At 45.9% G+C, this 13,922-nt stretch overlaps 2 protein-coding genes and 1 pseudogene across 2 annotated transcripts in view; 2 read left to right on the forward strand and 1 right to left on the reverse strand.

The window, feature by feature from the left end:
* The first annotated feature begins 1,416 nt into the window (after nt 1-1,416).
* Nucleotides 1,417-2,097, forward strand: LOC102000428 (histone H1t). The gene has a single exon (XM_005354945.3). It carries the CDS (start codon nt 1,471-1,473, stop codon nt 2,095-2,097), a length of 627 nt encoding a protein of 208 aa, XP_005355002.1. The 5' UTR covers nt 1,417-1,470.
* A 5,219-nt stretch (nt 2,098-7,316) lies between these two features.
* Hfe (homeostatic iron regulator) overlaps nt 7,317-13,922 on the reverse strand; it is a 9,070-nt gene continuing 2,464 nt past the window's right edge. The window contains exons 2-6 of the mRNA XM_005354950.3: nt 12,295-12,558; nt 11,795-12,094; nt 10,178-10,453; nt 9,942-10,052; nt 7,317-8,981 (exon numbers count right to left, since the gene is read on the reverse strand). Coding sequence (XP_005355007.1) covers nt 8,944-8,981; nt 9,942-10,052; nt 10,178-10,453; nt 11,795-12,094; nt 12,295-12,558 — 989 coding nt within the window. The 3' untranslated portion in view covers nt 7,317-8,943. The remainder of the gene's footprint in view (nt 8,982-9,941; nt 10,053-10,177; nt 10,454-11,794; nt 12,095-12,294; nt 12,559-13,922) is intronic.
* LOC113456888 lies at nt 10,864-10,983 on the forward strand (annotated as a pseudogene).

The raw sequence follows: 13,922 nt of genomic DNA on the forward strand, positions 1-13,922 counted from the left end.
TACAGCCATGCTTGCTTTGAACTTAGACCCTCATTCCCTAGCCCCTCAGGTAGCAGGGGTTAGAGTTCTGCATACCAGGCCTAGCCACAATTACTGTTAAGACACAAGCATACCCCCTTTTCCTGAGACAGACACCCACCCACCCTCAATTTCTCCTTAACAGACATCAGCTTTTTCTCATACTGTCTTATTCTGAAATTCTTTGCTGTGGCATCAATTAAGACCCGTGCTTTACAAGAGTAGATATCTCCAGAAAGGACTCATAACAGCTGGCCTCACTGGGTCACAAGTTCTGCTTCAGTTGACGTAATCCCACAACACCCTCATTTTAGCATCCTCCAGAATGGATTGGGTTTTACACCTTCCTCAATGTGCATCATGTTCTCTTTCTCCTTGTCTCTTGACATGCTTTCATCTTCTAACCATGGTGGCCTTGGTCTCATGGCGACCCTCCCTATGCCTCAGATGCCTTAGTTCTGAGCATTTTGCCACAAGGCCCAGCTGAAGGCACTCTTAATCTCCAGGCGTGCCCCTTGGATAAGCTCTGAGGAGAACACTTCCCCAACACGCCTGCAGCTGCATCTACCAGCCCAGCCACTTTAAGAGACTGTAAACTATCATTCCAGCTTTATAATGTTGTAGACAATTAAGGGGCAGGCAGAGAGAGGACAAGACAGAGAGAGTAGGCCCCTGGTGGCGTTTAATTCGCTAAAGGAGAGGCAAACTCGGTTGAAAAACACCCTTGATGTTGGTTGATTTGGCTACAGAGATGCCATTGGTGAGATGTATATAAGGGCGTTTGAGCAGTTCCTCCTATAATTCAGGGGACACAGCGCCTCTCACATGCTCTGTGGAGCGTTTGTTAGGCTCTGCTCCCTTCGAGAAGGCCTCACTCTGGAGTTTTGGGATAATTCTAGGAACACCGTCTGATTCTACAGTGAGCTGGCTAAGATGTCTGTGCTACTTCTGTCACATATATAAATAATTTCGATAAGAATTAGGGCCTGAATAATTGATTTTAATCGCCAGTTAGGAACCACATATATAGACAATCCCTCCGAAGACATTGGATATATTTTCTACCAAAAATTACTTTTGAATTTTCCAAGAAAAGAGAAAGTTTTTTTCTTCTTCGTGAATTTGAATGAAAATCAAGGTCTTTTCCCACTAGTTCTGGCCTGCAGGAACATTTATCAATAAAAGGTAAGAAGCCAGGTGGAATCCAAGTCCCCATACGTCACCTGGTGTCGCAACCTGTGCGATTCTGCAGTGAGCACACATGGAAGTTTCTACTTTTGGGGGGAAAAGAAACACAAACGCCCCTCCACCAGGGGCGGGGGAGGTGTCTGGAAATGCACCAATCACAGCGCGCCCTGCTCTATATAAGCCCCCCCTGCCCGACCCCCCCCTGCGCTGTTGGTGGTCTTTTTACTTTTTCTTACTGGGTTATTTCTTGACTAATTCTTGGTTATGTCGGAAACGGCTCCTGCAGCCTCAAGTAGCCTTGTCCCAATTCCTGTCGAGAAACCTCCATCTAAGAGGCGAAGGAAGAAGCCTGGCCTGGCCACTGCTCGCAAACCCCGGGGTTTCTCGGTTTCCAAGTTGATTCCCGAGGCCCTTTCGACGTCTCAGGAACGGACCGGAATGTCCCTTGCTGCCCTGAAGAAATCCCTGGCTGCGGCTGGCTATGACGTGGAGAAGAACAACAGCCGGATCAAGTTGGCCCTCAAGAGACTTGTGAATAAGGGGGTCCTGGTGCAGACCAAGGGCACCGGCGCCTCCGGCTCCTTCAAGCTCAGCAGGAAGGCTGCTCCTGAGAAGGTCAAGGGTAAGGTCAAGAAATCTGCTTCTGCCAAGGCGAAGAAGCTGGGCTTGTCCGGGGTCTCGAGATCCCCTAAGAGCAGTAAGACCAAGGGTGTCAAGAAGCCGAAGGCCACCCCCACGAAAGCATCCTCCGGCGGACCGAAGACCAAAGGCACCAAGGGTGTGCAGCCGCGGAAAAGCCCCGCCAAAGCGAGGGCAGCCAACCCCAACGGTGGCAAGCCAAAGATGGGCCTGCAGAAGACCGACCTGAGGAAGGCAGCAGCGAAGAAGTGAGCTTCAAAGTCAGTTTTAAAAAACCCAAAGGCTCTTTTAAGAGCCACTTCCATAATTTTTAAAATGGCAAAAACACTTTAAACAAAAGTTAATGAAGCCGGGCGGTGGTGGCTAATTCCTTTAATCCCAGCACTCGGGAGGCAGGCAGATTTCTGTGAGTTCGAGGCCAACCTGGTCTACAGAGCAAGTTCCAGGACAGGCACCAAAGCCACAAGGAACCCAGTCTCAAAAAACATAACCAAAAAGTTAACGAGGTGGACAGTCGCTTTATGTGGATCTGTCTTCTAGACCCCAGAGTTAAAAAGTTTGGAGGGCCCTAGGTGTACCTATTTACAAATTTGGCCGTATATTAACGCTTTCTCGTTATCATAAAGGTCACCATAGGCGTATTCCATTCTAGAAACGCCACCATATCAAGGAAGAAAGTAGAGATGAGTTCAGTAATAGATACCACTTTGACCAAATATTGTACTTCAATTTACACTTTAAAAACACCGTTAATCAGTGTCCAGGCTGTCAAACCACCACTATGAACCCAGATGATTAGGAGTCAAGCTAGAGATTATACGTGTTTTCTTGAGTTTAATTTTTAGAATTTTGTGGGTAATGAATGGAAAAATGCAGCGAGCAGTTTCAAGAATGTTGGAAGTTTTTGCAGTTTATCAATAAAGGCCAATTTTGTCCCATTTTATAAAATAGTTTAATACTATTGGCCTAACAAGAATTACAGTTCAAATCTTTTGTATATTTTATGAAAATAACATGTAGGCTTCATGAGATTGACAAGAGCAGTATTAAAAATTAAGACCTCTATTCTTTTAGGGAAATGTTAGGGCTGGAATTCAATGCTCGACATAACAAAAACAGTACTGGGGCAGTCTGGTTTGAAATACTTGTGATTTAGCAGTTCTATGCATTGAGTGCCACAAATAGTAAATTTATATTCATCTATTTTAGGCCTTGGTTTCAGGAATGTCAAAAGACCATAGCGGGGTTGCTAGGGAGATTGTGTAGTCAAATACACATGCTGGTCTTCAAGACCAGACTTTGGATATCAGAACACAACTACCTATAACTCCAGCTTCCCGGAAATCCGACGCCCTCTCCTGGCAACTGTACAAACGTGCTACATACACGAACTTAAAACGCCATTACACAACAATGCAGTTCGTGTATAAAATGGCCGTCCCCAGTAAAAGATTATGTACTTAGGCCTTATTGTATACAATGAATAGCTAAACATATACCTTAATACCTTCTGTGTAGAACCAGACCTTGCCCTTAGAAAAGCGTTATCCAGCCCTGAAACATGTCAGACACAATTCCAGACAATACAGGTTACGATGTGATTCTAATTCCAAAGTCTGCTAAATGATCGTATCCAGTACTAAAGTGCTTAAATTTAAACAAGCCTGCATAGGCTTTCTGGTTTCAACTTTAAAAAAAAATCACCTACCCTTGACACAACTATGACGGGAAGGATGGCTTAACAAGATAACCCGCATCGCCTGTCCATTCTTTGTTTAAAAGATCGTAAAGCGTGCAATAGCTCTTTGTTGAGTTTGTGGGTGGCCCTGAAAAGGGCCTTTTGCGACAGTGGAGAAAAAGGCGGCAACAGCTTAACCTCCGAAGCCGTAGAGGGTGCGGCCCTGGCGCTTGAGCGCGTAGACCACGTCCATGGCAGTGACGGTCTTGCGCTTGGCGTGCTCCGTGTAGGTGACCGCGTCGCGGATCACGTTCTCCAGGAACACCTTCAGCACCCCGCGGGTCTCCTCGTAGATGAGGCCGGAGATGCGCTTGACTCCTCCGCGCCGGGCCAGGCGGCGGATGGCGGGCTTGGTGATGCCCTGGATGTTGTCGCGCAGGACCTTGCGGTGGCGCTTGGCACCGCCTTTGCCCAGGCCTTTGCCGCCCTTACCACGACCAGACATGGTTGAGGAACGCAATAAAGCAAGCAACAGCCGAGCTTCCCTTTAAATAGAGCCGTGGCGGACCTGATTGAAAACAGCAGGCGTTAGGCGGGGTTTTCGAATTACGCCCTCGAAAGGGGGTGGAGCAAACAGAATGAGCCATTACAATCTGAAGGTTTTGATTGGCCAGAAAACCCCAGCTATTTTCCGCGCTTTGTCATGACGTACAGGTTTCAATCTCGCGGAAAATATACTGAATTTTGTTTTTCATCATTTTTGCCCGAAATGAAAGCCTTGTAGGGGCTATTACGCAATGCAGATATCCCCATTTCATGTTTGTTTTTATTTTACTATTAAATTAGTCGATGGTTGCTTCGTAAGGACGCCCGTAAAATATCCAAAACGGTGAATTAAAGATGCCAACAGCACCCCTTACTGTTAAAGCTTAAGCCTGTTCCTGACGACTTTGTTTGTGAAGACAAAAACATGGAAAAAGCCTCTCAAATTGAGCCTCCTAATTGGAGACTTCATATTCCCCATCTGGAGTCAGACACCTAGTGACCTCGCTCCCCACCCCCCTTTTAAATAAAGACTGTACAAAAGGATAAACTTATGGTGTCGGTTGTCCTTTACCTGCTGTGTCCTTCCAATGTGTCCTGGTTCCATTTTTGTTTCCCTTCCAACCTTTACTAACGACAGCATGGCTTTCTCAGTTCTGAAAAGACGTGCTTTCTAGATCTGGGAATTATAGTGCAGGGCTAATAGTTGATTAAGGTCATTACAAAGCCTGCAGGGACCTAGTGACACCTGTGATAAGATTAGTGCTGTCAAAACAAGGCTAATCTCATTTTTCCAAAAGATGAAAGAGCAGGCAACATTATGTCTTAATGTGAGTTTATTGTCGGTTTTGGACTTTCAAACATTTTTAACAATGAGGTAGTTGAGATGGCTCAGAAATTAAGTGTATTTGATTTGATATTCTCCCAGAGGTCCCAGGTTTGGTTCACAGTATCCACATGGTAGCTCACAACCTCCCAAAACTCCAGTTCCAGGAATCTGACACCCTTTTCTCATTCCCATGGGTGCCACGAGTACAGGTAAAATAATCACAAAGAGAAAATAAAGTCTGAAGTTAAATATCATGGTTATTACACTTCTAAAATAGATAAAGCCTTCTGACCAAATCAAAGGTTTTTATTTCCTCTTATTATCCACCCCCACTACAAACACCTTAAACCAGGAGCCCCAGCTAAGAATGAATTTAAAACACATTTTTAAAACATGGAAATTTTCTGATAAGTTCCTAGGGTTCTGGTTAATTTTGAAAGGGCACAGCGTATTTATTCCTTGCTGTAGAAGACATCAGAGGTCTGCTGCCAGGTAGCACTGGCAATGCCTTCTGTAATTTGGCAAGAAATGGCAACAGCCTTCCACCACAGGCGTTCTTGGCTTGGAGAGAAGTATTGTAGCGGTTAGGAGCTGAATTAAAATTCCAGCACGGTCATTTTCTAGCTGTTAACCAGAAATTCCGAACAGCAAGCTGACTCATCTCTAGGCTCTTATTTTCATAGAATTGAAATAAAAGCTAATGTTGCCAAAAAAAACCCTTCCTCATAGAACTCTCTAGAGGAAGTAGCAGTGAGAACAGCCTGGCATCTAGTATTTAGGTAAAGTTACATAAACTGTTAATTTTATAAAGCCTTGGGGGAGTGGGAGAATGCTTGCTTGCATGTGTGAGGCTTTGGTTTGATTTCCAATACAGAAAAGGAATTATTTTTAGAAAACCTTTGTTCACCAAAAAATGTTACTCACACTGCAAATTCATATTCAGGAAAATGGGGAGGGGAGCAGAGAAGCTTTTCCTCAAAACACCGTTTTTTCTCTTACTCTACATTGGACGATTAATAAGAAACAGCAGGCCTGAGCCATCAGCACACATGGCCAGGTGATGTCCAGTAATATCTAAATGGATGCATATGCCAAAGCACCCATGATTTCTAAACATTGGCTGCCTGAGTCCTGAAACATTGCATCAATGTTCTGTATGCGAAAGAGCTGGGGTTAGTCATGAAAGCACAAACAAGCTGTGCTCTAAAACGCTCAGGAAGCTTTGAAATTTCAGGTGTCTGTCTGTCTGTCCACGGACCTTTCATGCTTAGAGCTGTTCCGAGTGGCCTAATAGTCATTATTAAATAAAAAAAAATAAAGGTATTGACTAAAAAGTAGCATTGTGACAAAATTTGGCACTGCGTGTGCAACCTTTCGCTTTGAAATATGCCAGGGATTGCAGCATGAGCAGCGCTGAGAGACAGGAAAGAGCTACTTCTCTTTCTCATCACAACACTTGAGAGGAAGTGGTACCAGGGTGGACCTCCCAGAAGGTGCCTGTCACTGTTGAAGGCCACTGGGCTTCTTGTTTGCCTTCTGTGCACTATACCAGTATTTCCAGTATCTAATACATAATTCTGTTTCCTATAATTTTCATGCACTTTCTCTTAAAAAAAAATACCTTTACACAGACCTAGAAACACAGACAAACACACACACACACACACACACACACACACACACACACACACACCTTGCTATTTGGTTCTTTTAAGAAAGTTTCCTGTGGCCTCCAACTCACAGTATAGCTGAGAACATGCTGGACTCTGATGTCCCTGCATCCACATCCCAGGTGCTGCCTAACATACCTGGTGTTTTTCTGAACAAGAGCTGCTGCTACCATCAGCTCTAATCCAACAGTTTACCTTAGGGATATGTTTTTGTTCTCAACTTCTTTACAACCAACTGTGATGTATTGAAATTAGCCGCCAGGTGTCAGCATTCCTCCAACCTACCACGGTTGATAAATGTTTAACCAGAGGGAGTTTGATGCTATCCTGGACTATGTGGTGTCCAACTTAAAACAAAAATTAAGCCAAATCAAACAACAACAACAAAAAAGGGCAGAATTAGAAGTGATATTAACATCCTTAAATTCATATGAGTTAACTACATCCATAAGATGGGCAAGAATATCAATAAACCTGTGCAGTACAATATAAAAAATGGCATATTTACCAAATCATGAGTTTATTCGTTGCACACATTATGATGGGAATGATACCGAGGCAATATACCAGATGCTAGAAGAGTTTGTAACGCATTGAGGAAATGATAGCTCTAAGTTTATCTATCAAATTTTGCTATTTTTTTCCACTTAGTTTTCACAAACAGAAAAATAAGACAAAGGTAAAAAAAAAGCAGAAACAAAACAAGCAAAACAACAACAACAAGTTGAAGTCCCTGCTCAAATTAGTCTTCATTTAAAAAAAAAAACTGTAGCCATTGTTCTGGGGCACTTAGTCTTTAAGATGGAATTTATAGCATAGTCATGCAAGGCAAATGTGTGAATTGGGGGACACTGAACACATGCCTTCTGGATGCAGACATGTTCACATATATGAGCACACACGTGAAGACAGATAGGCGTACTTATACAAACACAAGGCTTGACTTTGAAAAATGAACAGATGACCCTTTGTTCTGCAATCTAGCAATTTCTAAGTTGTCTAGTTGGATCACATTTGTTGTTGTTGTTATTGTTGTTGTTGTTTTTAATGTGCATAAGTAGGAATGAGCATCAGGACCCCAGCAACTCCTGGCATTCTCCAGGACACATGTCAGCTTCCATTTTACTTCCTTAAGATGAGATAGATTGACATATTGTTGGCTGCCAGGGCAGTCACTTGAAGGTTCTGATTCCAGAGGCATCAGCTTCAAGGACACCAGACAGATTAGCTAAGGTTTTAACTGAACTACGGCCGGAGACCCGAGGACACAGGAGACTGAAATGGTAGCTGAGGGTTGGAGAATGCTGGAAGCTATTTCTCATCATGTGGGTCAACCTCAAGGAGAAGAAACCGCAGGAGAGAAGAAAAGAGTCGTTTTCATTTTCCACGCACTTCATGCAACCATTCCAGTACACGGGGAGCATCAAAGAGCCAGGAAGGCACTCTGACAGCTGCCTGCCCGTCTCTCTGGAGAGCTGCGAGCCACTGTATTCTCCACTTTCTAAAGTGAAAAACTAAAGAAAAGGGATGCTGGCACAGATAATAATTTCTACTGCATGAAAACATTAGGACTTCCAAGTGTGGTTTATGTTTAGCAGGTGATCGGAGGATAATTTCGAGCTCTTTTTCACAAGTGCAAGTCACACTTTATTACTATAATCACCCATGATGTCTCTTATCAGGACACGGAGAGAGGGGACTTCACCGGCATCGCATCACATATGCATCTGAACTGAAGCTCTGAAAACCTGTTCAACACCTTTGTAAACACAAACACACAGCAATCAATTGTGCACACAGACATCTATATTTTCTCAGAGGGTGCCTCCTTGGGTTGTACAGTGTGTAGCATTCACAGTTGTATTGATGACCCATAGAAGACTCCAACGTCAGAGAAGTCAGAGCTTGGTGACAGAGGAATCACTAGGTAACAGGTGGAGAGGCTCAAAGGACAGTTGATCTGGATTCTAGGATACATGTGCAAAATTCTGGCACACGTATGAGGGTGCATCCCAGGATGAAAATTCATAGCTTCTTCAGATGTGAAAATGAACTGTGTACCCTCAGATTTAGAGAGCCCTTTTAAGAAGTACACATATGGAATCCAGATGAATGGAGAAAATGAAGGATGCCTCTAGAAGCTGCTGGAGATTCACGAGACCGCTACTGGAGAGAGAGGTTGCATCTGGAGCGTTGTTCAGGAGCTCAAAGACTTGACTGGGGGAATCATCTTCAGAAAGTGAACAGGGAAAGCTAAGAGCAGAGCTCCTCAGGCAGTTTCTGTGTATCAGGTCCAACTGTGTTCTAGAATGGAGCAAGTGTGCTTCCTCTTGGTCTTCGGCTGAGTTCCCTCCCTTCATGGGACTGCAGGCTGAAGATCATTCACACTCCGCTAAGACATAGTCGCCCATGGTTTCTTTTGGGAAGACAAGAGACCCGGGGAGAGGAATTACTGGCCACGCGTCATATTGTCCTGTCCCTTTCTACCTCCTCCATCCCTGACCGTGGAATCCAGAGACTCCACTGGATTTCAGAAATGGTTATCTCTCCATTTTTAGTAGACACTGTTTTAGTAGCTGTCTAACCGCTTTCCTTGTCACCTCCCTCACCCCTCACAATCTTCCGCTAACACAGACATTGTTCCTTTCTGCTTTTGTGACTTCACTAGCTCCTCAGGCATCACGGTGTAGTGTTCCACAGGACTATGTAGGCTGGCTTCTGTCACCCTCTCATTTTCTGAGGCTACAGATACTCAGAGCTGGAGTGGGGGTGGGCAATGTGAATTGCCCGTGAATGGGGTACGCACAAAGTCGGGGACAAGGCCAAGTAATACCCTCTCTTACTCAGCATTGCTGTTCTGTGTGTGTGTGTGTGTGTGTGTGTGTGTGTGTGTGTGTGTTCGTTCTAAGAGTCTCACAACCCTTCAACTGCTGGCAATCCTTCTGCTGAGATAAGGGTCACACACTACCACAGCTGTTTTCCATGGCCTTTCTGGATGTAATCTGGGCATTTCTCAGAGTGACACCCTAAGTCATTTCATTCTCAAGGGTCCTCTTTAGCTGCATCTACTGGTCATAAATTCCATTCCGCAGTAGATTTGGGTTTGGAGACTCACTAGTGGCTTTCTCAAGCTCGGCCCTCTGACTCTGCCTTCAATAACACCTGTAAAATAGTAGGTGCCTGGAAGGTTTTTCCTGAGTTAGGAGCTTCCAATCTGGGAAAAACAAAACAACACAAAACATCCCCAGGGCCATTCTGGAACTCTCAGAGCAAAGAACGTAGAGAGGGCTGGCTTCCTATAGAAGCCTCATTTTCTGCAGAAGTATGTGTCCTGGAGGAAGAAGTACCATGGCACTTTCCCCATGCTCCTACTCACCGGAAGCCTTCCTTTTCCTTAAGATCAGGAACAAAGCCCCAACAAGGAAGAGGACACCAATGGCGATCCCACTGACGACTCCAATAATCAGGGCCCGAGATGGCAAGGGCTCTAAAACGACAAAAGCAAATTCACACCCACGACTGCCACCTCCCAGCCTAGAGCAGACCTGTGGCTCAGAGCCAAGGGGATCATCTCTACAACAGGTGTACTCTGCCCCGCATGCCCATCCTTACCCCAGGTGACAGTGAGGGGCTGGTCGAAGCCTGGATGGTCCACTTGACAGGTGAACCTTGTCTCGTCACCAGGGGCCACAGCCAAGGTCACCTGGCTTTGATAGGTGCCGTCCCCATTAGGAAGCACATCCTCAGGGGTGAGGGCCTTGGCATCCAGCGGCTGGTCGTCCTTCAGCCACCTCATCGTGATATTCTGGGGGGAGAAGTTCAGAGCCCGGCACCTTAGAAAGGCCCCGGCAGAGGTCCAGTGATGAGTCACCTTCACCAAAGGAGGCACTTGAGGGAGAGAGGAAGGAGAGGGGCTTGTTTTACCCTCGGCAGGAGGATTGAAAATGTCACTTTCTCTTGTGGGTAGGAAGAGCACACCCTTCTCAGAAAAGCCAGGTGGAGGAGGTTCTTGGTATCCTGGAAATGGCTTCAAAAACTGATGCTAATGAATGAAGCACCACACGGAGAACAGTCGCTTCTGTCTGCTCCCCGGTTAACACCGGCAGCTGCCCAAGCCCTCTGACCAGGCAGGCGACATTTCTCTTTCTGTGACACACATTAGGCTTGGACCCTCAGTACATCTTGTTCAGCCTACTAAGCATTCTTGTAGGAAAGGACCTTTGTAAGTAGGGAGCCATCAGTGAGACTGACTAGATTTGAGGAATAATCTTTAACTCCTTAAGGACGTTGCTATTTATATCTTTGGCCATACCATCCTGAAGGTGCCTGATCTTGTCTGATCTTGGGAAGCTAAGCAGGGTCAGGCCTGGTTAGTACTTGGATGGGAGACCACCTGGGAATATCAGGTGCTGTAGGCTTTAAAAAGGGGGGGGCTGGGGAGATGGCTCAGAGGTTGAGAGCATTGCCTGCTCTTCCAAAGGTCTTGAGTTCAATTCCCAGCAACCAATTAAAAACAAAAAGTATTTTTGCTGCTCAGATAGGTTGCCATATTTGGTACTTTCATCTGATAATTGATATTTCTGTATTCTTAAAAACATAATAAATATACACAGGCTTTGTGGCTACATCATGGGAAGGGTACTGATGCTCCCTTTTAAGCCACATGCATGAAGAAACTAAGTTTGGGTTCATAGTTGTGTTAACACCTCAGTATGAAGCAAAACCTCCATCCTAAATGGTGGTTTGCGCTTTTAAATCAAGGATTTGGGAAGATGAGGCAGGAAAATTGCTGCGTCTGTGGCTAGTCTGGCCTAAATAGTAAGATGTAGGCCAATCTAGACTACACTGTGAGAGACTATCTAAAGAACCAAAACAACAACAAACAGATAAACAACAAAGACACCGACAAAAAGACAGGCTGGCATAGGCCAGGTGTGGGTTATGATTGTAATCCTAGAGCATGAAAAGCTGAGGCAGGGGTTTTCTTCGAGTTTGAGCCCAGGCTGGGTTACATATTGAATTAGTCAGTCTGGGTTTCAAAGTGAGATCTTGTCTAAAGAAAAATAAATGAAATGAATAAAGTGGGAATATGGAAATCTTAAGATTGAGAAAGTATGAGACAGAGAAAGTACTTTCAAAACTCGGGAGTAACTGACACCTTGACCTGGTACCTTGGATTCCCCTCTACTCCCACTCAAGAGCGTGGGGCCCGAGTATGGGTCCTCCTACCTCGCTGCCCCAGAAGCCCTCTCCCCAACTCCAGGAACCGCTTCAGTTGCTCAGGACAGTCCTTTTCCAGGAAGTCCTTGTTCTTCCTGGCCCCGAGATTGTGCTCTTCCCACTCCACCTTGGTGGCCCAGGCCCCTGGTTCTGCTGCTCTCCATTCCAGCGTCTTGGGGCAGAATTCAAGGTGATCTTGACCATCGTACCCATACTTCCAGAAGCTGCTGGTAGTGTTGTCTTCATGCACCTCACAGCCCAGGATGACCTGCAGGATGTGGGACTCGGACACCACTCCCACCTTCGTGACTGAAAATAAAGAAGGGGGTTTGGTCTCCACCCTCCCCAAGTATAGAATGATCGGGGACAGCCAACTGTCGCCCTCTTCTGTGCCTTTCCCCAGGGTCTCACACCCACCGTGGTCTACTTCAAGATGTATCCCTAAGGTAGCGAAACAGGGCTGAGCTCGCTCTGACTTCCATGGGAGGGTGACTCCCCTCTTCACGTACCTTTACTGTGGTTATAGTTGTCCATGATAGTCCAGAAGTCCACAATGAACATGTAATCCCAGCCTTTCAGGCTCTGACTCAGCTGCAGCCACAGCTGGCTTGAGGTTTGATCCAAGACCCACGGGGCCCTGGGCTCCGCACGACGACTCTCATGATTGTAGGACACGAAGAGTTGGTCGTCCACATAGCCCAGAGCCTCAAACAAGGGTAGCCCAAGGTCTGGCTCGGAGGCACCCATGAAGAAATAGTACAGAGAATGGGACCCTGGGGAAGTAAGCAAGCCGGCTTTCAGAATGGGCAGCAAGCAGGATCAGAAGGCAGAGGTTCCACAGCCCTGGGTCAGCGCCCGCCTGCTAGAAGCTGAGAGAGGCCACCTTGTAGAGTTATACAGTTCCCTTCCCAGCACAACCCTAGCCTTAGCTCTTACTCTGCCCATCTTTATGTCCCCCACTTGAGTAGAGGGGCTACCTGGAAACCCAGATTCTGGGAAGACCTTGGGTTTCTCCAGCTGTGGGGGGCCAAGCTAAGGAGTTGCTGCTCGATTTGTAAAGATGAAAGCCCTAAAGAGCGGGAGGTAGTGAGTTTTCTCTACTTCCATGAACATTTCCATGGGTAGATGTTGGCCGAGAAACGCTGGCGACTGTGTTGACACAGAACTCAGGACAGCAAACAGAAGGGGTTCCAGGAAAAGGAGCTGACGGCAACTCTCCCTGTGGGGCTTTCCCCAGTTTCTCTCAGTTCCAGAGCAGCCTTGAGCAAGGTTGAACCTTAGTACTTAGAATGGCACCCAGCATGGGGTCAGCGCTTCACAAATGCTTGTTGGCCTGGAGTAGAGGGCTCACTCGCTCTTTTAACCCTAATATTCTGGAGGCTGAGGCAGAAGAATTGTCTCAGCTTTGAGGCCATCCTGGTGTGCATAGGTGAATCCCAGGCCATCCTGAACTACAGAGGGAGACACCCCCACGGCAAGGTCGGATTTGAGTTTCACTTGTTTTTCAGTCTGAGGAAAGATCCAAGCGGGGAGTCAGTGAACTAGCAGTAACTGCTACTTCCCAGTACATAACCAGTCAAAAACGATCACAGACTCAAACGCTATTAAAGAGGATTAAGTAGCACTTTGGCATTCTTTGGAAAAAGCCTGCTAATCTTTTGTTGATTTGCAAATCAGCAAAGCCCAGCTGAACAAGGGCCTCTAGCATAGTGGTTCTCAATCTGCCTGTCAAGACTCCTTGGGGTCGAACTAGCCTTTCAGGGGGATCTAATAGCAGATTCTCCATATCCGATATTTACATTATGATTCACAGCAGGAGCAAAATTATAGTGAAGAAGTAACAATGAAAATAATTTTGTGGCCGGGCGTTGGTGGCACACTCCTTTAATCCCAGCACTCAGGAGGTGGAGGCAGGAGGATCTCCGTGAGTTCCAGCCTGGTCTACAAGAGCGAGTTCCAGGACAGCTAGCAGTTACACAGAGAAAACCTGTTTCGAAAAAGAAAAACAAACCAACAATAATGATGATGATGGTGATAATTTTGTGGTCGGGGGTCATTACAACCTGAGAAACTGTATTTAAGGGTCGCAGCATTAGGAAGGCTGAGAACCACTGCTCTGGTCCTGCAGGTGTCCAGA

Source organism: Microtus ochrogaster, chromosome 16 (assembly GCF_000317375.1).
Source record: "Microtus ochrogaster isolate Prairie Vole_2 chromosome 16, MicOch1.0, whole genome shotgun sequence".
NCBI classification, from domain to species: domain Eukaryota; kingdom Metazoa; phylum Chordata; class Mammalia; order Rodentia; family Cricetidae; genus Microtus; species Microtus ochrogaster.

Excerpts from the sequence above, each read along its gene's own strand:
- LOC102000428 (XM_005354945.3), top strand. The coding sequence starts at position 1,471 with ATGTCGGAAACGGCTCCTGCAGCCTCAAGTAGCCTTGTCCCAATTCCT.